At 41.0% G+C, this 20,955-nt stretch overlaps 1 protein-coding gene across 9 annotated transcripts in view; it reads left to right on the forward strand.

The window, feature by feature from the left end:
- Positions 1–20,955, forward strand: part of map2k5 (mitogen-activated protein kinase kinase 5) — a 379,209-nt gene that overhangs the window by 209,782 nt on the left and 148,472 nt on the right. For 7 of the 9 annotated variants that reach the window (XM_087981145.1, XM_087981146.1, XM_087981147.1 and 4 more), the window contains one exon: positions 19,340–19,388. The exons of the other annotated variants lie outside the window; for them this stretch is intronic. In XM_087981145.1, the coding sequence (XP_087837271.1) occupies positions 19,340–19,388 (49 nt within the window). The remainder of the gene's footprint in view (positions 1–19,339; positions 19,389–20,955) is intronic. 9 annotated transcript variants of the gene reach the window in all.

Here is a 20,955-nt window from a genome sequence, read left to right on the forward strand (position 1 = left end):
AAAGTATTCCCCTGCATTGATAAGATTTACTCATGTACCAGGAAAAGTAGGTAAAGAAATTAAAATTTTAAGATGTCCAGGGTCACCACTTGTGTTCCTGCTGACTGCATCTGCGGGAAGTGCACCCAACTCCAACTCCTCAAAAACCACATAAGGGAACTAGAGCTGGAGCTGGATGAACTTTGGATCATTTGGGAGGCAGAGGGGGTTATTGAGAGGAGTTACAGAGAGGTCGTCACATCTCAGGCACAAGAAGAAAGATGCTAATGCTCTCCGGGTGGGTTACATTAATTCAGCAGGGGGTGGGAACCCAAATTGTAGTACGAGTATACACAAGGTTGAGAGTTGTGAGGTTCGAAATAAGGTTTCAAGGTTGCAAGCAAGAAGTTGGTTTGAAGTGTGTCTACTTCAATGCCAGGAGCATCCGGAATAAGGTGGGTGAACTTGCAGCATGGGTTGGTACCTGGGATTTTGATGTTGTAGTCATTTCAGAGACATGGATAGAACAGGGTCAGGAATGGTTATTGCAGGTTCTGGGATTTAGATGTTTCAGTAAGAATAGGGAAGGTGGTAAAAGAGGTGGGGGTGTGACATTGTCAATCAAGGACAGTATTACGGCTGCAGAAAGGACATTTCAAGATTTGTCAACTGAGGTAGTATGGGCTGAGGTTAAAAACAGAAAAGGAGAGGTCACCCTATAAGGAGTCATCTACAGTTCTCCGAATAGTTCCAATGGTGCAGAGGTAAGGATAGCAAAGATGATTCTCAATAGTAGTGAGAGTGACAGGGTAGTTGTTATGGGGGACTTTAACTTTCCAAATATTGACTGGGAATACTATAGTTCAAGTACTTTAGATGGATCCTTTTTTGTTCAATGAGTGCAGAAGGGTTTCCTGGTGCACTATGTAGACAGGTCAACAAGGGGAAAGATCACATTAGATTTGGCACTGGATAATAAACCCGGCCAGGTTTAGATTTGCAGGTAGGTGAGCACTTTGCTGATAGTGATCACAAGGAGAAAGTGAGGACTGCAGATGCTGGAGATCAGAGCTGAAAATGTGTTGCTGGAAAAGTGCAGCAGGTCAGGCAGCATTCAAGGAGCAGGAGAATCGATGTTTTGGGCATGAGCCCTTTTCCAGCAACACATTTTCAGCTCTGATAGTGATCACAATTCAGTTATGTTTACTTTAGCAATGGAAATGGATAGTAGGAAGTTGTGCGTGGAGTCAGAGGAAATAAAAAAAGACAATGTTGTGAAGGAGAATACTGAGATACAGGTACTAGACTAGATGGGATTGAGGTTCACAAGGAGGAGGTGTAGAAATTCTGGAAAGTTTAAAAATAGATAAGTCCTCTGGGTTGGATGAGATTTATCCTAGGATTCTCTGGGAAGACAGGGAGGGGATTGTTGAGCCTTTGGCTTTGATTTTTATGTAGTCATTGTCTACAGGAATAGTGTCAGAAGACTGGAGGATAACAAATGATGTTCCCTTGTTGAAGAAGGGGAGTAAAAGCAACCCTGGTAATTATAGACCAGTGACCCTTAATTCGGTTGTGGGTAAAATGTTGGAAAAGGTGATAAGAGACAGGGTTTATAATCACCGAGACAGGAATAACCTGATTAGGAATAGTCAACATGGTTTTGTGAAGTGTAGGTCATGCCTCACAAACCTTAAGTTATTTGAGAAGGTGACCAAACAGGTGGATGAAGGTAATGCGGTTGATGTAGAGTATATGGATTTCAGTAAGGCATTTGATAAGGTTCCCCACTATAGACTATTGTACAAAATATAGAGGCATGGGATTGAGGATCATTTAGCAGTTTGGATCAGAAACTGGCTAGCTGAAAGATGGTGGTGGTTGATGGGAAATGTTCATCCTGGAGTTCAGTTACTAGTGGTGTACCACAAGGATCTATTTTGGGTCCACTGCTGTTTGTCACTTTTATAAACAGCCTGGATGAGAGCGTAGAAAGCTGGATTAGTAAATTTGCGGATGACACTAAGGTTGGTAGAGTTGTGGATAGTGCAGAAGGATGTTATAGGTTACAGAGGTACATAGATAAGCTAGGAGAAAGTGAGGACTGCAGATGCTGGAGATCAGAGCTGAAAAATGTGTTGCTGGAAAAGCGCAGCAGGTGAGGCAGCATCCAAGGAGCAGGAGAATCGACGTTTCGGGCATAAGCCCTTCTTCAGGAATGAAGAAGGGCTTATGCCCGAAACGTCGATTCTCCTGCTCCTTGGATGCTGCCTCACCTGCTGCGCTTTTCCAGCAACACATTTTTCTGCTACATAGATAAGCTGCAGAGCTGGGCTGAGAGGTGATAATTGGAGTTTAATGCAGAAAAGTGTGAGGTGATTCACTTTGGAAGGTGCAACAGATGTGCAGAGTAATGGGATAATAAGATTCTTGGCAGTGTAGAGGGCAGAGGGATCTCTGTGTCCATGTACATAGATCTCTGAAAGTTGCCACCCAGATTGATAGGGTTGTTAAGAAGGCATACGTTGTGTTAGCTTTTATTAGTAGGGGGATTGGGTTTCGGAACCATGAGGTCATACTGCAACTGTACAAAACTCTGGTGTGGCCACACTTGGACTATTGCGGGCAGTTCTGGTCATCATATTATGGGAAAGATGTGGAAGCTATGGAAAGGGTTCAGAGGGGATTTACTAGGATGTTGCCTGAAATGGGGGGAAGGTCTTATGAGTAAAGGCTGAGGGACTTGAGGCTGTTAGAGAGAAGAAGGTTGAGAGGTGATGTATTTGAGACCTAGAAGATAATCAGAGGGTTAGATAGAGTGGACAGTGAGAGCCTTTTTCATCAGATGGTGATGGCTAGCATGAGGGGACATAGCTTTAAACTGGAGGTGATAGACACAGCACCAATGTCAGAAGTAGTTTCTTTAGAGTAGTAGGGACTAGGAATGCACTGCCTGCAACAGTAGTAGACTTGCCAACTTTAAGGGCATTTAAATAGTCATTGGATAGACATACAGACAAAAATGGAATAACGTAGTTTAGATGGGCTTCAGACTGGTTTCACAGGTCGGGGCAACATCGATGGCCAAAGGGCCTGTACTGCAATGTAATGCAGTTTCTACAGGTTGAAACAGGAGGAGAGATCACAGAATAAAGATAAGGAAGTTGAAGTTCTATTATCAGAAACTTTTTTATTAAATGGTTGAAAAAAAATAAGAACAGGTTGAGGATAAAAGTGGATATTTTTAGTTCAGAAAAGTTAGTTGAATTATAAAAAAAGAGATGGGAAAAAAAAGCAGTTTTTACAAAAAGCTTACACTGAATAAGAATCTGAATGTATCTCCGAATGAGAAAGTGGAGACAATCACATATTCAGGCAGATGAAAAACAGGCAGAAGTTCATCAAGTTGCATTACTGGCAGCTTACAGAAAGGAGGTGTTGCAGGTAGCATGCGAGGTACCAGGAGGAGGTCATTTAGAAGTAAGAAAAACTCAAGCCAAAATACAGAAAAAATTTTATTGGCCTGAACTGCATAGAAGTATGGTTGAATTTTGCTTGCCATGTCACACATGTCAAATAATAGAAAAACCTCAGGCAGTGCTAAAACCAGCCTCTTTAAAACCTATTCAGCATTTGAGGAACCTTTTACAAGAGTCTTAATTGATTGCATAGGACCTTTCCCTAAAACAAAAAGTGGGAATCAATATTTGTTGACTGCAATTGATATGTCTCCTAGATTTACAGAGGCCATTTGAAGGATTAGAGAAGATTGATTCAAATTTTTTTACTAGATACAGACTACCCACGAAGATACAGTCAAAATTATTCAAGGAAGCTATAGATACCTTCGGAATAAGGCAGTTTAAATCAAGGAGCATAAACAGTGGTCGCATCAAACTTTAAAGATCACACTGAGAACTCATGACAGTTCAGAGGATTAGGATGAATTAATTGCATTTGTACTTCTTGTAATTAGGGATGCACCTAATGAATCAACAAAATTCAGTGAATTTGAATTAGTTTTCAGACATGAGGTAAAAAAAGGATCACAGAATTTAATTTAGAAAAAAATTGTTAAGTCAGCTCAGACACCACATATTTGGAATGTGTTTCAAATTTTAGGGAAAGATTAAATTGAGTGAGTGAGTAGGCTAAACAACATTTCAAAGTAGCACAGCATTTGATGAAACAGGAAGCAGTCAAGAAATCAAGAATTTCTTGATTCAGGAGATAAAGTGTTCGTATTACTACCAGTGGTAGGTGAGCCTTTAAACAAGGTTCAGTGGGTCTTACCAAATCGTAAAGAAATTGAGTGAGGTGAATTATTTGATAAGAATCCTAGACAAGAGGAAAGCCCTGTGTCGTGTATTTTGATATGGAAGGAAAGCAAAAGGAGAATCATAAAATCGAACCCCAATTTTGTTGAAAGACGCCATTTGGCCTATCAAGTCTGCACTGACCTTCTGAAGAGCATCCCACTCAGACCCAGCTCCGTACCTTATCCCTGTAACCTCTAATTTACCATAGCTAGCCTGCAAATCCCTGAACACTACAGAACCAGTTTTAGCATGGCCAATCCACCCAATCTGCACATCTTTGGACCATGGGAAGGAACTGGAGCATCCAGAGGAAACCCATGCTGACATGGAGAGAAGATAAAAATTCCACACAGAAAATTGCCCCAGGTTGGAAAGAATCAGGGTCCCTGACACTGTGAGGCAGTTGTGCCAACCACTGAGCTCCCATGCCGCCCACTACTGAGAATGTGATACTTGATACAACTCTGGACAAAGAATCAAATCCAGATGAATTGAATTTGTTATTCTTCAAACTAAATTAAAGAATGAAGAAGTTTTCAAAAATTGATATAAATTATTGAATTACCTTCCAGAGGAAAATTGAAATGACCTGAAAGAACTACTATAATCACATGGAGAGATATGTGGGAATAAGTTGGGAAGTACAAACCTGATTATGCAAGATGTAGAGATAAGAAATGCTGTTCCAATTAAGCAACATCCTTATCGACATAACACTGTAAAATTGGTGCAGGTTCAAAAAGAAATTGAAAGCACGCTCAAATACAATACAATCAAAGTGAGTTGCAATAAATAGAGCTCACCCACAGTGATGGTGCCAAAACCGGATGATACCCAATGCGTACATATTGATTACCACAAAGTCAATACAGTTATGAAATCTGATTCACATTCTATTCCATCGCTGGAAGACTGTATTAAGAAAGTGGGACAAGCAACTTACATTTTGAAGCTGGAAAAAGATACTGACAGGTACCTTTATCCGAGAGAGTGAAAGAAATTTCAGCTTTTGTAACATCAAAGGGACTTTCCCAGTTTAAAATTAAACCATTTGGTATGAAAATATACCAGCTGTATTTCAAAGTCATTTTGGGATTACCCAATTGTGTGGTGTACATAGACGATCTGGTAATTTTTAATCACACATGGAAGGAACATTTGCAACATCTATCAGGATTGTTTGATTGACTTCAGAGGGTGAGCTTGGTGATAAACCTGTCTAAGAGTGATTTCACTAAAGCCCAAATCACACTTCTGGTCATATCATTGGAGATGGACAGTGGCCCCGTGAAATGTGTAAACAAAGATAATTGGGGAGTTTCCCATCCCATCAACGAAGATGGAAATTCCTGTGACTGTTTTTTATCGAAAACGCATACCAAATTTTAGTAGCGTGGTTGCTCCACTGATTGAATTATTGAAGAAGTGCAGAAAATTTCAGTGGATGGAGGAATGTCAGAAGGTAGTTGACAGCCTGAGAGCTGTTTTAACTATGGCCCCAGTGTTAGCCACACCTAATTACACAAAGCCGTTCAAGTTGGTTAAGTGATGTGGATGTCGGTGCTGCAGTCTTGCAAGAAGACATTGAGAAGATAGAAAGGCCAACTGGATAATTTGCCAGAAATTTGAATATTCATCAAAAGAAACGTTTCACAATTGAGATGGAGACCTTGGGTTTGGTGTTGGCATTGCGAAATTTATGTGCCAGTAATGTGTCTGAGAACATTTTACATACTGATCATAACCCATTAACATTTTTGGAAAAACTTAAAGATAAAAATTCCAGACTGTTTAGATGAAGTTTTATAAGTATGCTATTTAATTTGAAAATGATACACGTGGCAGGAGGAGAGGGTGTAATTGCTGACAAGTTGTCATGATTTTGAAGAAAAACGAAGATATTTGGTGGCAGAAGAAATGGACTGTAGTATTGAATGTTTGCATGCTCAGAGTCAATGTAACATATATATTTACTAATAGTGTAAGATTAAAGGTTTTTGACAATGAAGCCATCTTTGTGTATTGATGGGTTTTTTTCAAAGTGGGGGAGGAGGCGGTGATAATACTATGGTTTTAAGAGGTATGTTTTGTTTTTTTTGAAGAGGAATTTTGAGCCAGAGATGCTGAGTGTTTCTTCCGAGCCAATAAAGTAAACAGCTTGTTTTTTTTTAAGTTAGAACAATAGAAACAGTATGAATGGGTGAATACAGGCTCCCATAGAACCAGGGTTTTAGTTTAGATTGCAGTTGTTTGGGTTTTGAAGTTGGCTGTGGAAGCTGTTTTCAGTTCTTTCTTTTTTTCTGGACTGGAGAAACAATGCATGTGAGATGATCTGTTTTACTGGATTTGCCTTTGCCTTTGCCAGGGGAGTGTTTATGGGATGTTACTATCTTGGAACAATTACTGTTTAGGAGTTAACTAATCTGTTGTTCTATTAAGGTTTCCAGTAGGATTAAAGTTATACCAATTCTTTCTTTTGTTTGCGTTTTAATTGCATGTAATAATAGTGTGTTTTGATTAAAGCCAGTAGTTTGACAAGTTGAATTACATCTGGAATGCAGTACTTTAAACTTGCTTTTAAATAAGATAAAAGTTAGGGTTTAGACTATTTCCTTGACATATTTGTAAGATATTTGGTATCGTCCATTACATTATGTGAAAGAAAGGGTAAGCCAGGGTGTTGGAAATGAAAATGACCAAGTTTTGTTATAAAAGGCCCATAGGGTGCTCTCTCATTAGAGTGAGATGACTGATGATGAGTTTAACCACCAGGTCACCATGTCTGAGATGAGAGTTGTGCATGAGAAGGTAAGGCCTTCATGGTAAACTCAGCCAGTATAGGAATTGAATTGTTGACGTGACTTTGCATCGCAGCTGAGCTAACTGACTTCCAGACAATGCTTGGACAGTTGTAGTGATTAGGAGATTTAAAAGGAAAGAAGTAAAAATATTTGAATTTAGTCATAGAGGTCTACAGCCAGACAATGCCCTTTGGCTCATCGAGTCTGCACCAGTCAAAAAACAACCACCTAACTATTCTAATCCCATTTTTCAGCACGCTGAGTGGTTGCTAATTTCTCTGTGCTGCAGTATTAAACTGATACCATTGTTTCAAGGCCCACTGGTTCAGTTCTAGAGGGAGCTTTGGCTTTCGACCTAGGTGGTTCTGGAATGATTTAATGAGTGCTTTTCTTCAACCTTACTTTCACACTTTCCATTTACTTGCTTTTTCTGTTTATTTTACATAGCCTGCAGCAGTAGGGAGTATTACAAATTGATCCTTAAAAATGTACATCTACCACTACACTGAGCATTGCATTGTGCTTCAGGAACTCGTTAATAAATGTCAACATTGGGAAGATTTCTATTTAAATTTCTTTTGCTGCAGTTTAGCTCAGTTCTCTCAATCTGCCTTCACCTCCACTCCCATTTGCCACAGTGCATCATAAAGCTTTATAAAAGTAGAGCTATTTAAAATTGAGATGGTATACATATTCAGAACTAACTTAACAGGAACAAAACAGGTTCATGGAGTCTGACCATTGAGTCATGTTGCAATTATTAAAATATAGAACATCGAATCTCTACCCTGTGAAAGCATGGTCATTTGGCCCATTGAGTTCATACCAACCATCTGAAGAGCAGCCCACTCAGATCCCACATCCCATCCGATCCCTGTAATCCTGCATTTCCCATGGCTAACTCACCTCACCTCTACATTCTGGACAATTTGACAAGGCCAATCCACCCAACCTAGACATTTTTCGACAGTGGAAAGAAACCAGAGCATATGGAGGAAACCCACGAAGACACTGGGACAATGTGTAAACTCCACACAGACGATCACCCAAGAGTGGAATCGAACCTGAGTCCTTGGTGCTGTAAAGCAGCAGTGCTAACCAATTAGTCATCATTAACTTTCATAATTCCTCTAACAACAATGTAACCTTCTAGGACAGGCAAGCAAACAGATTAAGAAAGAAAAACAGGACACACAGAATTTTAGGAATTCCTTTAAAATGCCGAAGACAAATGAAATTAGTTCCAGGGACTACAGTCATCATAAGGCATGTCTCGTGCCATTGGCACCAGCTTCTATAGGCAGTGATGTCCACCTCAGCCCCAAATCACATTTTATTTGAGAAACTCAAATGAACTCTTTCAGATCTTGGTTGGAAACAATCAAATCAAAGATCAAGAGACTCTTCATCATTAATCAAATGGTAAGAAAGGAACAGAGAGGGACCTGCGCCAACTCCAGAAAATAGTACACAATTTGCTCCTTCTGCAGTTGCTGGGGTCAATGTCAAGTAGGATTTCCAAGAAGCGAAGAAACAGAAATAACTCGTTCTTGGCATTGGAGGTCACTAACATCAACTTCTGGTCTAAAGGTTGTTGTGCCCAGCAGGATGAGATGTGCTTTCTTTCTCCCAGAAAGACACACAAAGCTCTAAGATCTGCAATCAGAAGGAAGAAACTAGTTCAGTAAAGTCATCACAACCTCACAATTTCAGGATCAGCAATCCTTTTATAGTGGACTATATGAATTGTACTCCAGGAAAGGACAACCATGCATTTATTCTTGTTCTCTGTCAGGAAAGTTTGGGATGACAGCACGTGGGAAGGTTACACACTTAAAACTCACATTTCTAAAGTCCTAGAGCACGTTGAGAAGAGTAAAATTCCCAGAAAGGATGGCTTGACAGCCAAGTTGTATTCATGTCTGTGGGGCTTGATTGGCCAGGATTTGTTAGAGGTACTGTATATCCAAATCCATCAGGAAAGACATCATTGTTGCCCTTTACTAGCAGAAGGTGAAAAGGGGAGAATATTAGAAATTGATTACCGGTGCACAATCCTTTATCCAAAATGCTCGGGATCAGCTGGTTTTCAGAATTCAGAATTTTTTGAATTTCAAAATAAGTGAAAGTTTGATGGTGAAATTTTTAAAAATCTTACTAAACAGCAGATGCACTGTGGGTAAAACAGACCCTGAAGCAAAATTGAGGCCTGCCAGTGCTGGGCCATGGCTCCACACATCACATCTGAGTGACACGCATCGAGTGGGTATGGTGTTGGGTTAATTGTTTGCACGCCAACCAACCTTATTAATGAAAAAAAAACTTCACGAAAAAAGCCTTCGAATTTTGGAGCTTTTCAGATTTTGGGATTTTAGATAAAGGATTGTCTACCAGTACCGATTCTCACTACTGAAAGTGGACAACAGCATTGTTCAAGGTTATTGCCAATCGCATCTAGCTCTGGAGTTGATGATTCACCTTTACCAGACCTGCGCTGTAGAAGATTTCTGAGAACGTTATGCCATTCAGCAATATGGTTGCCTGTGTATGGGATAAGGGCACAGACAACTTCACCTGCCTGGACCAGGAGAAGGCATTTGACAGAATTAAGCACACTTATTTGATGGATGTGCTTTTCAAAATGGGATTTGAAGAAGGAACCTGCAACTGAACACAACTGCTGTACACAAACATCAGTAGTGCAGCTTCAATCAATTTGTGGAAGTTAGAAAGCTTTCCAGTTAGATTTGGAATCAGGCAGGTCTGACCTCTCTCCCTTGTCTAATCATGTGTTGTATAGGACATCTTGTTGAGCCCACCAGGAGGGTACAGGCATTTCTTATGTTTCTTATTTCTTACCAAAGAGTTGGCTATTCAAGGTATAGCGCACGCTCATCAAAGTATTCCTGAACATAGATAACGTCATGATCTTCTGCTCAAATATACATTTTGTACGCAGACCCATGAGCATCTACGACCAGTTTAAACTTAAACAAGGTAAATCAAGGCAAGAGTGAGGTCATGTAGTTTGGACAATAAATTAGCCAGTTCTTTGACTTCTTTGTCATCATCTTTGACCTCTCCCAGCAGCAGGCCACTGTCCCTGCCTGCTTCAAGAGGGCCAACATCATCCCAGTGCCTTAAAAAGCTCATGCAGCATGTCTCAATGACTACGGCCCAGTGGCCCTAACTTTGGTGGTCATGAAGTGCTTTGAAAGGCTGGTCATGGCATTAATCGACGCCAGCCACCTCGCTACTCTTTCTCCACTCCAATTTGTCTATCAGATGAACCGATCCACGTCAGATGCCATATCACTTGCCCTTCACTCCTCCATAGAACATCTTGACACCAAGAACAGCTATGTAAGAATCCTACTCATTGACTACAGTTCAGCCTTCAACACTATTGTCCCCTCGAGACTGATTGATTACTAAACTTAATGATCTCAGACTAAACCCCACTCTCTGCAACTAGATCCTCAGTTTCCTGACCCACAGGCCACAATCAGTGAAGACTGGGAACAATATTTCATCCTCACTAACACTCAACACTGGAATCTCCCAGGGGTGTGTAATCAGCCCTGTACTGTACTCACTGTATACTCATGACAGTGTTACCAATACCAAACTAATGCCATTTACAGGTTTGTGATGATACCACCATAGTTGGTCGAATCTCCAATGGCGATGAAACGGACCACAGACGGGAGGTGGAAGACCTGGAAAAATGGTGCATTGAGAATAGCCTAGCTCTCAGTGCCGGCAAAACCAAGGAACTCATTATTGACTTTTGGCAGGATGTTATTCATGCCCCCCCTACACATTAACAGTGCTGAGGTGGAATGAGTGGAGAGTGTCAAGCTCCTGGGAATGGTCATCCACAGCAAGCTTTCTTGGACTCTTCATGTGGATGCACTGGTTACAAAGGCCCAATAACATCTCTTCTGCGTTAGGCAGCTGAGGAAATTTGGCATGACGGCAAATACTCTTGCCAACTTTTATAGGTGCAACATCGAGAGCATTCTGTCTGGATATATCACTACCTGGTGTGGCAACTGTACCATTCAAGATCGGAGATGGTTACGGAGAGCGGTGAACTCGGCCTAGACAATCACAATGGTCAACTTCCCATCTATAGAATCCATCTACCAGACCCGCTGTGAAGGAAAGCCCACCAGCATTCTCGAAGATCCATCCCACGTGGCAATGTTTTTCTACAACCTATAGCATTGGGGAGAAGGTACAGAAGCCTGAACACACGCACCAGCCAGTTTTGAAACAGCTTCTACTCTAATGTTGTTAGAATACTGAATGGACTCACAAACTCTTAACATTCGCCTGTACCTGGGTTTTTGTTTTTGCTGCTGTTTACCTATTATTTACCTATCTATGCTATTTAACTCTGTGATCTGCCTGTATTGCTCGCAAGACAAAACTTTTCACCGTACCTCGGTACACGTGACAATAAATTCAAGTCGGGTTATCTGAAGTTGCTGGGGATTTGGTCAAAAGAGCTGGCATGCCCTACAAACTGTAATGAGTAAGTAGTCATCGTCAAACAAAAACTGAGCATGTGGGAACAACTTCTCTTGACTTTGTATTAAGGCTCATCAGGTGCTCTTAGCTTTGCAGTGCAAGACACAGACCTGGCTTATTCTTCACTCCTGAACTATAGCTATTATCTGAGCCATCTGCTTTATCTGGAAGTTGAAAATGGCCCATATTTGAAGAACATACAAAAAGGGGAGGATAAAAAGGGGAGGAAAATGTTCCCGTATCACCTGCATTCTGGTGGCTGCCTTTGTGTGCGTCAGATCCTCCGCATTCAAGCAACCAAAAAACACTATGCTTCTACCTGTTGCTAAGGATTGGTCTGGCCACATAACCTCAGAATGCTCAAAGTAATTAGACTATGCAGTTCCACCTGTGTCTCATGGAGAGATTTAGGCAGAAAACACCTGTGACCACAAATCTATCAAGTCTAAGTGATCAGTACAGAGGAACCTCGATTATCCGAACGGATGATCTCAGTGCTACTGAGACTTTATAAAGCTCTGGTTAGGCCCCATTTGGCGTACTGTGTCCAGTTTTGGTCCCCACACCTCAGGAAGGACATACTGGCACTGGAGCGTGTCCAGCGGAGATTCACACGGATGATCCCTGGAATGGTAGGTCTAACATATAAGGAACGGCTGAGGATCCTGGGATTGTATTCATTGGAGTTTAGAAGATTAAGGGGAGATCTAATAGAAACTTACAAGATAATACATGGCTTGGAGAGTGTGTACGCTAGGAAATTGTTTCCGTTAGGCGAGGAGACTAGGACCCGTGGACACAGCCTTAGAATTAGAGGGGGTCAATTCAGAACAGAAATGCAGAGACATTTCTTCAGCCAGAGAGTGGTAGGCCTGTGGAATTCATTGCCACAGAGTGCAGTGGAGGCTGGGACGCTAAATGTCTTCAAGGCAGAAATTGAAAAATTCTTGATGTCACAAGGAATTAAGGGCTACGGGGAGAATGCGGGTAAGTGGAGTTGAAATGCACATCAGCCATGATTGAATGGCGGAGTGGACTCGATGGGCCAAATGGCCTTACTTCCGCTCCTATGTCTTATGGTCTTATTTGGTTAATCAATTCAATGCCTTTCCTCTGGAGCTCGGAGTTCTCTATTAAGTCTGCTCCCCATTCAGGAGACTGCAGCATACCGTGCCACTCCCAACACCGCCCCCTGACCGCCCTTCCCCCCCCCCCCCACCCCACCCCCCCATCCAACTCCAACACCGCCCCTCGCCCACACCCCCACACCCCACATCTACCCCCTTTGGCCCAACACCACTCCCCACCCATCCCCACCCGCCCCCAGCACTGCCCCCCTGTCCACTTCCACCGTCCACCCCCAACACCGCCACCGCCCACCCCTGCAACCCTTGTCCCCATCCCCTCTCCGGGTCAGCTGGACTGGACATCAACACACACACACACACACACACACACACACACACACACACACACACACACACACACACACACACACACACACACACACACACACACACACACACACACACACACACACACACACACACACCGTTTTGACAGGTTCCACTCTGCCCTGTATGGGACAGTGTTAGAGAGATTATCTGGGGAAGGGGGGGTTTAGGGTACAGCCCTGAGTAGAACTCCAGGGAAAGTGTGGGGAGAGAGAGGGAGGGCGGGAGGTCTGTCATTTAGAGACAGTGCCTACGCTCCCATCAGTCCAGGACTGTTCTAGGCAGCACTTTTAATCACTGTAAACAAAAGACACGATCAGCCTTTTGATGTAATGTTTCTGTTGGAACCTCGAGATCTTCAGATAGTCCGAATTTTGGATAATTGGTATTCCGATAATCAAGGTTCCTCTATACATAATATCCTTGAGGCCCAGTTAAAAAGATTTGGTCGGATTGTTATCCCTAACAGACTGTCAAGGTAATTTGGCAGAAGGCTTGATGGTGTGAATTTACAAACCTGCAACAAAATGTAGCTGGGTTTGTGGTAAGAAATGCTCTTCCCATCAGATTGTTCCTACATACCGGAATCTCACCCCCTCCACACATTGCCCTCAAGAGGTGGTTGTGGTAGGGAAAAGACTGGCGCCCATTTCATCATGGAATATGTAGTTGCAAAGAAGGTCTAGAGAAAAATGGAGCAATTTTGTCAAGGATCATCTTAAGTAGCTGTGCTGCAGGATTTCATACTATATGACAATTCCCACGAAATCTCACAGAGTCAAACATCAACCTGGCAAAGGATACTCTTTGGTCTGCCCAAAACTGCTGATCTTTAAGTAAAAGAATTCTTCTTGACTGTTCTTCAACTTGAACATTTTAAGATTCAGGACAATATGCTGAGGAATGCAGAACAGTTTGAGGCAACAACTGCACAGTCACAATGGGGAAGGGTCGCTTTCTAAGACCATTCAGTATCGTACACAAAGCTGGGAACTCAGGCTGTTGCCTTACAGAGAATATAGATTATGGAGATTAAGAGCATTGAAAATATATTGTGCCTTTTCAGTAGAACAAGACATATATACTGTAGAGAAAAATATCTATCTATTGCACATGTTGTAATTTACAAATTGAAATGCTTTGGACTCAGGCTGTACACCTGACTGACCTAGAACATATTTTGCAAATATTAATACTATTAGAACTGTATTGAGTAGAAAAGATGGAATACTGTATGCTATATGGAGACAAGTCATATTTTATTGGTATTCAAGTCAAAATATTTTAGAATGTAATTTTACAAATTTTATGAATAAAGTATATTTTTGGGAAAATAGCTTATTTAAAATCTTGAGTACAATGGCCTCTTTTAAAGTTAGTTTAAAAATGGGTACAGTATTAGATTAGATTAGATTCCCTACAGTGCGGAAACAGGCCTTTCAGCCCAACAAGTCCACACTGACCCTCTGAACAGTAACCCACCCAGACCCATTTCCCTCTGACTAATGCACCTAACACAATGGACAATTTAGCATGGCCAATTCACCTCCCCTGCACATCTTTTTGGACATTAGAGTTGCATTCTGCCAGACCTTTTCTCTGTTATGTGGAATTTTTGTAGAAAGATGTTAATCTGTCACAGAAGTCCATTTAATTGTGCTTTTATTGTTACACACAATAAAAGCACAATATTTTCTTGTTTTGCACAGTTACTGGAATGCTAGAAACCCTTCCTAATTCATATATGGCTATAAAAGTAATTTGGAATAGTTATGGACGTTCATTAAATTCCATTGTACTCTCTTCGCCTATTGGATCCAAGCAAAATTTTAAATATGTGTGTGATGAATTATTCTGTTACATTATTGTGGGGTTAAGTATTTGAATTGTGGGATTTGAAAAAAAGAATTTTTAAATGTGAGAAAAGATCGTTGGTCTCAAGTGGCCTTCTCCCTTAAATCAAACAAAAGATTAATTTTGTTGCTATATCCTTCAAACACCTTTGTTCAAAATACCATTCATTCTCCCTTGAAACAACTTATAATATCTCTGCAGTGGTTAATCTTGGAACAACTTGGAGAAATAAATAGTGATATTTCAAATGTCCATATTACATGGGAGGAGGCACTGGACATCTTAAAATGGATGAAGGTGAATAAATCCCTGGGACCTGATCAGGTGTACCTCAGAACTTTGTTGTAAGCTATGGAAGTGATTGCTGGGACCTTTACTGAAATATTTGCATCATCAATAGGTATGGGTGAGGTGCCAGAAGAATTGGAGGTTGCTTATCGTGATGTCGTTGTTGAGATTGGCCAAGTTGACAACAGAGTAGGACACTCCACCCAGAGCTCTTCTACGCCATCTGTTCTTTTTCTTTCTTTACTTTTTCTCTCCCAACTTTTAACATACCTGAAGCAGCATGCAGGGAAGAAGTCCCTGAACAGTGCGAGGGGTAATGAGACCTGGAGCAGCATGCGAGGAAGTGAGTCCCAGTGCACTGCGAGGGGTACAAATCCTGAAGCGACACGAGGGGATGTGAGGCCTGGTGCCACATGCAGTAAAGCAAGTTCCGGTGCAGCGCGGCAGGAATCATTCCTGAAGCAACACAAGGGGAAATGAGTCCTGGAGCACCGCAAGAGGAAGCGAGTCCTGGAGCAGTACAACTTACGTTGGTGCAGTTTAGTGCCAGTGGAGAGCGGACTGAAGGCTTGGAGAGGAGCAGGATGATTGTTGGACTGGGGCCTGGCATGGACGGTCAGACCACTTGTTGAGCTGCTGCTACTTGAAATTCTTTACCGGACTGTAATGTCAATTCTTCAACTGTGTTGTATCTATCTTATGGATGTAAGTTTGCTCACTGAAGGTTTGTTTTCAGACGTTTCATCACCATACTAGGTAACATCTTCAGTGAGCCTCCAAATGAAGCACTGGTGAGTTTCCTTGGGTTGGTGATGTCATTTCCTGTTTGTTTTCTCACTGGATGGTAAATGGGATCCAAGACAATGTATTTGTTAATAGAAATGATGTCACCCTAGGAAATGACATCACCAACCCAAGGATACTCAGACATATAAATAGAAAGCAGGCTACACCACTAGTGCTTCATTTGGAGGTTCACTGAAGAGGTTACCTAGTATGGTAATGAAACATATGAAAACGAATCTTCCAGCTCAGTGAGCAAACCTACATTCAGAACCTCAACTTGAGCTTCTCAAAATGCGCTATCTTATTTCTAACTCATTGTTTCAACACTGTAATCAATGTTACTACTTTTCTTCTTCTTCCTCTTTTTTTTTTAATCAAAGATTTGTACCACGGTACTTGTACCTAAGTGGTGCCATTTGAGGCAGCCATTGTGAAGACCTTTCACTCTACACCTGTACTTTCAAACTTTACATCAGTAGTGGTTAAGCTGTTGGATGGGATTATGAGGGACAGGATGTACATGTATTTGGAAAGGCAAGGACTGATTAGGTATAGTCAACATGGCTTTGTGTGTGGGAAATCATGCCTCACAAACTTGATTGAGTTTTTTGAAGAAGTGATGAAAAAGATTGATGAAGGCAGAGCAATGGACATTGTCTGTATGGACTTCAGTAAGGCATTTGATAATATCCTGCATGATAGACTATTTCACATGGAATACAGGGAGACCTAGCCATTTGGATATAAAATTGGCTTGAAGATAGGAGACCAAGGGTGGTGGCGAAGAGTTGTTGTAAAGACTGGAGGCCTGTGACCAGTGTTGTGCTGTTAGGATCGGTGCTGGATCCACTGCTTTTTGTTATTTGTATAAATGACTTGAATGTGAATACAGGAGGTATGGTTAATAAATTTACAGATAACATTGAAATTGATGATGTAGTGGACAGTGAAGAAGATTACCTCTGAGAACAACAGGAGTTTGATCAGATGGACAGATGGGCTGAGGAGTGGCAGATAGAATTTAATTTAGATAAATGTGAGATGCTGCATTTTGGTAAGGCAAATCAAGGCACAACTTAAACACTTAATGTCAGGTCCTGGGGAGTGTTGCTGAATAAAGAGACCTTTGGGGTGCAGGTTCATAGTTTTTTTGAAAGTGGAGTCATAGGTAAACACGGTAGTGAAAAGGTGGTGAAGAACATGTTTGGTACCCTTGCCTTTATTGGTCAGTGCATTGACTTATAGGAATTGGGATATTATGTTGTGACTGTACAGGACATTGATGAGTCCACTTTTAGAATATTGTGTGCAATTCTGATCTCCCTGCTATAGGAAGAATGTTGTGAAACTTGAAAGGGCTCAGAAAAGATTTACAAGGATGTTGCCAGGGTTGGAGGGTTTAAGCTAGGGGAGACTGAATAGGCTGGAGCTATTTTCCCTGGAACATTGGAGGCTGAGGGATGACCTTATAGAAGTTTATAAAGTCATGAGTGACATGGGTAGGTTGAATAGTCAAGGCCTTTTCTCCAATACAAGGGAGTCCATAACTGGACAGCATAGATCTAAGGTGAGAGGGAAAGATTTAAAAGGGACATAAGGGGCACGTTTTTCAGCAGATGGTGTTGCATGCATGGAACGAGCTGCTAGAGGAAGTGTTGAAGGCTAGTATAATTACAGCAGTTCAAAAGCATCTGGATGAGTACATGAATAGGAAGGGTTCAGAGGGATATGGGCTAAAAGCTAGCAAATGAGACTGGATCATTTAAGATATCTGGTTTGTATAGAAAACCTGGACCAAAAATCTGTTTCCATGCTGTGTCGCACTTGCGTCTAAGACTCGCTGTTGTACAGCTTCTGGGAAATTAAAATCTTGTTTGCTGTGCACTTCCTGCCACATGTCACATTTTGTTAGCTGTCTTGATTAACATTCTCCCCATTATAAAAGATATGTTCACCTTTATAAGGTAAATTGCCATGAACTTGCAGTCTGCCAATGGTGGCACTGTGGCTTTTCATCTTGGTCTTGTGGGGATAACCTAACAATGACCGACAGGAATGAGAACTGAACAGACCAGAGTGATAAATGGAGTTTTGACAGAGGAGACCCAAGACCTGGAGAGAGAGAGCTCAAAAATAAATAGAGCAGCATTGTTGGAGACCCAAATGAAGAGCAAGATCCCAGATCAGGGAGACTGGCATGCCTAAATAGAGCAATGTCAGTAGAAACCCTTAAGCAGAAAGGCTGAGTGGTAAAACAAAGAATGTACTCAGAAATCAACACCAAATGAATGTCGGAAAATCAAAGTAGAATGACATAGGAAACCATGTGATTGGCTGGTGAATATTTTCTTCTCTCTAAACACTGCTTTGAACAAGAATTGAGGAAATTAAAGAAAAATCAAATGGGACGAGTATAACATTGAGTGAATTAGTAAGAAGAGTACTGGAATAAGGAAACTTTGTACGTGTTCCAATACAATAAAATATAATAAAATTTATAGTTTATACAAAATAATCACTAGATTCTCAAAGGGCAAATAGAAATCTTACTGAAATCATGGAGGGGCAGCTGAGACCTATAGTTTGCAATTCTTGCTCCACTCAAAATTCAGGACACTTCGTATGCCTTAGGGGACCACGTGCAGAAAATGTCTTCAGCAACTTGAGCTTGAGCTCAGGATTTTCAAGCTTGAGGGACTGCTGGAGTCATTGCAGAGTACCAGTGAGTCTGAAAGTTTCCTGGATCCAGGTGGCCACCTAACAGACCAAGATATTCCAGGAGAGTGAATGGGTGACCATCCAGAAGAATAGACAGAGGCAGAAAATACAGGGGTCTTCAGAGTGTGTGCCTCTTTGAAACTGGAGACTGCAGAAAATCATGGTATCCAGTCAACACCATGACACAAATGTCAAGGGACCTCACAGGAGAGAATAGCAAAATGTAGGAAAGCAGAGGTTATAGGGGATTCAAGTCCAGGCAGAGCAGCACTGGAAAAGCACAGCTGGTCAGGCAGCATCCGAGCAGCAGGAGAGTTGATGCTTCAAACAAAAGCTCTTCTTCAGGAAGGTGGGGAGCACCTAAGAGGGGGTGAGAGATAAACAGAGTCAACATTTTGGGTCCAGTGACCCTTCCTGGACCCATTCGTTAACTCTGATTTCTTTCCACAGATGCTGCCAGACCCGCTGAGCTTTTCCAGCATTTCTGGTTTTGTTAGCTTTTATTGGAGATGGTTATTGCCAGGTACTCATAGTGTGAATGTAACAGATTCTAAAGAATAATTGGAATAATTATAATGCATGTTCTTCTAATTTTATCCTGCAGGTTGTGAAAGGCCTTACCTACCTCTGGAGCCTAAAGATTTTGCACAGAGGTGTGTTATACTCCTTGTTTAGATTTTTTTTTAACAAATAATACCTTGTTTTCTTTTAACCTCAAATGATCAAGAAGGCTATAGTTATTAATATAGTGAACAGAAAAATACAAAATTGAGTTTTCAAACTCAGAGTGGCAAAATAAAGTGATGTCAGCAATGTAGAAAATAGAACTCTACATAGATATTTTGTAGAGAACTATATGCAAGGTTAGATCTCAGTTCTCTTTGTCACACATGCTGAAGTTTGTATTCAGGTGTTTCCAATGACTATATGAGAAGTTGGCATTTCTGTAGTTTTTTTTTCCCCTTACCTTCTCTATCATCTCTTCACACATGAAGTTCACTAGGCATAGGATGTTCTCCTGTAGCATATCCAAACGTTTTTATTTGTGTCAGTCTTAACAGTGAATGTCTAACTATGGAGGACAACACACGTAACCTTTAATCCTGTCAGTATTTGGTACATGTGCAGTAATATGCAGCAATCTAAGTGTGTATCTACCCAAACCACTTCCTGTTGCCCAGGGAAATGTGGTGAACAGTAGTGAGTCTACCCTCTGCCCTGGCTGAGATCAGTTAAGTGCAAACATTATTTCAGATCATCATTTCATAGTTGAAGCCTATTAATTGGGACACTTTGGTGGAAGTAAACTTATCTCAGTTATCAGATCATCCCCATTAATCCAAGCCCAACAGGTATTGATCTAACTTTATGTATTGGCCACATCTCCATCAACTGGCGCCAGCTATATTTACAAGCTCCCAAAACCAAAGTGGTGTCATCTTTACATGATTAATTAGTAAGCACTTGTACATTAGATTCTCTGTTCATTTAGAGTTCAAATATGTATTTGCTTATATATATGTTGTCATTCTATGTCCTTGTTTCATTTTCATCCCTTTAATTAAATGTTGAATACTAGAAATGAGCAAGTTAATATTGAATTCCTACTAAAATGAAAATGATGCAATCCAAGAATGGCTTCGTAAAATATAGTTACATTACATCTCAGCAGTGGCAGTGAGTTACTATCATTGATTCATGAATTCAACAACCTAAATACACAAGTGGAGAACACTTTTACATCACTGAAAGAAAACATTAGTGATATGAAATTTTACTTTCTGTCCCTTCTTGCTTTTCTATTCTGTAGGTGATGGCTTAAACTTATATCTGACTCCAAGGTGCCAGCAGCTTTCTAACACCTTGCTCAAGTGGAAGGCCCCATCAGATTTTGATTTCACAAGTTTATATGATTCTGTTCTAATTGAAGTTATCTTGTCCTTTAGTTTCATATAAAATGTAAGTGACTGCTTCAGCATTTGTTGACAAATTTCAGTGTTTTTCTGAGTAAACCTTAGATATTTTTTATTCCTGTAATCAAGTAAATGAATAAGTCAAATTTCAAAATAATAAAATACCTAGTTAAATCAGGTAGCATTTGAACAGTTTCCCTCAGCAATGAAAGCTTCAATTTTCACATCCATGTTCAGTCTCCTGTTCCAACTGCATAATTTCAGAGTAATGTAGAGAATTGCTGAGCAAAGGCTGATAATTTCCCAT

This window comes from Chiloscyllium plagiosum, unplaced genomic scaffold, assembly GCF_037043375.1.
Source record: "Chiloscyllium plagiosum isolate Xiang-an unplaced genomic scaffold, Cpla_swu_hap1 HiC_scaffold_39, whole genome shotgun sequence".
Lineage (NCBI taxonomy): Eukaryota > Metazoa > Chordata > Chondrichthyes > Orectolobiformes > Hemiscylliidae > Chiloscyllium > Chiloscyllium plagiosum.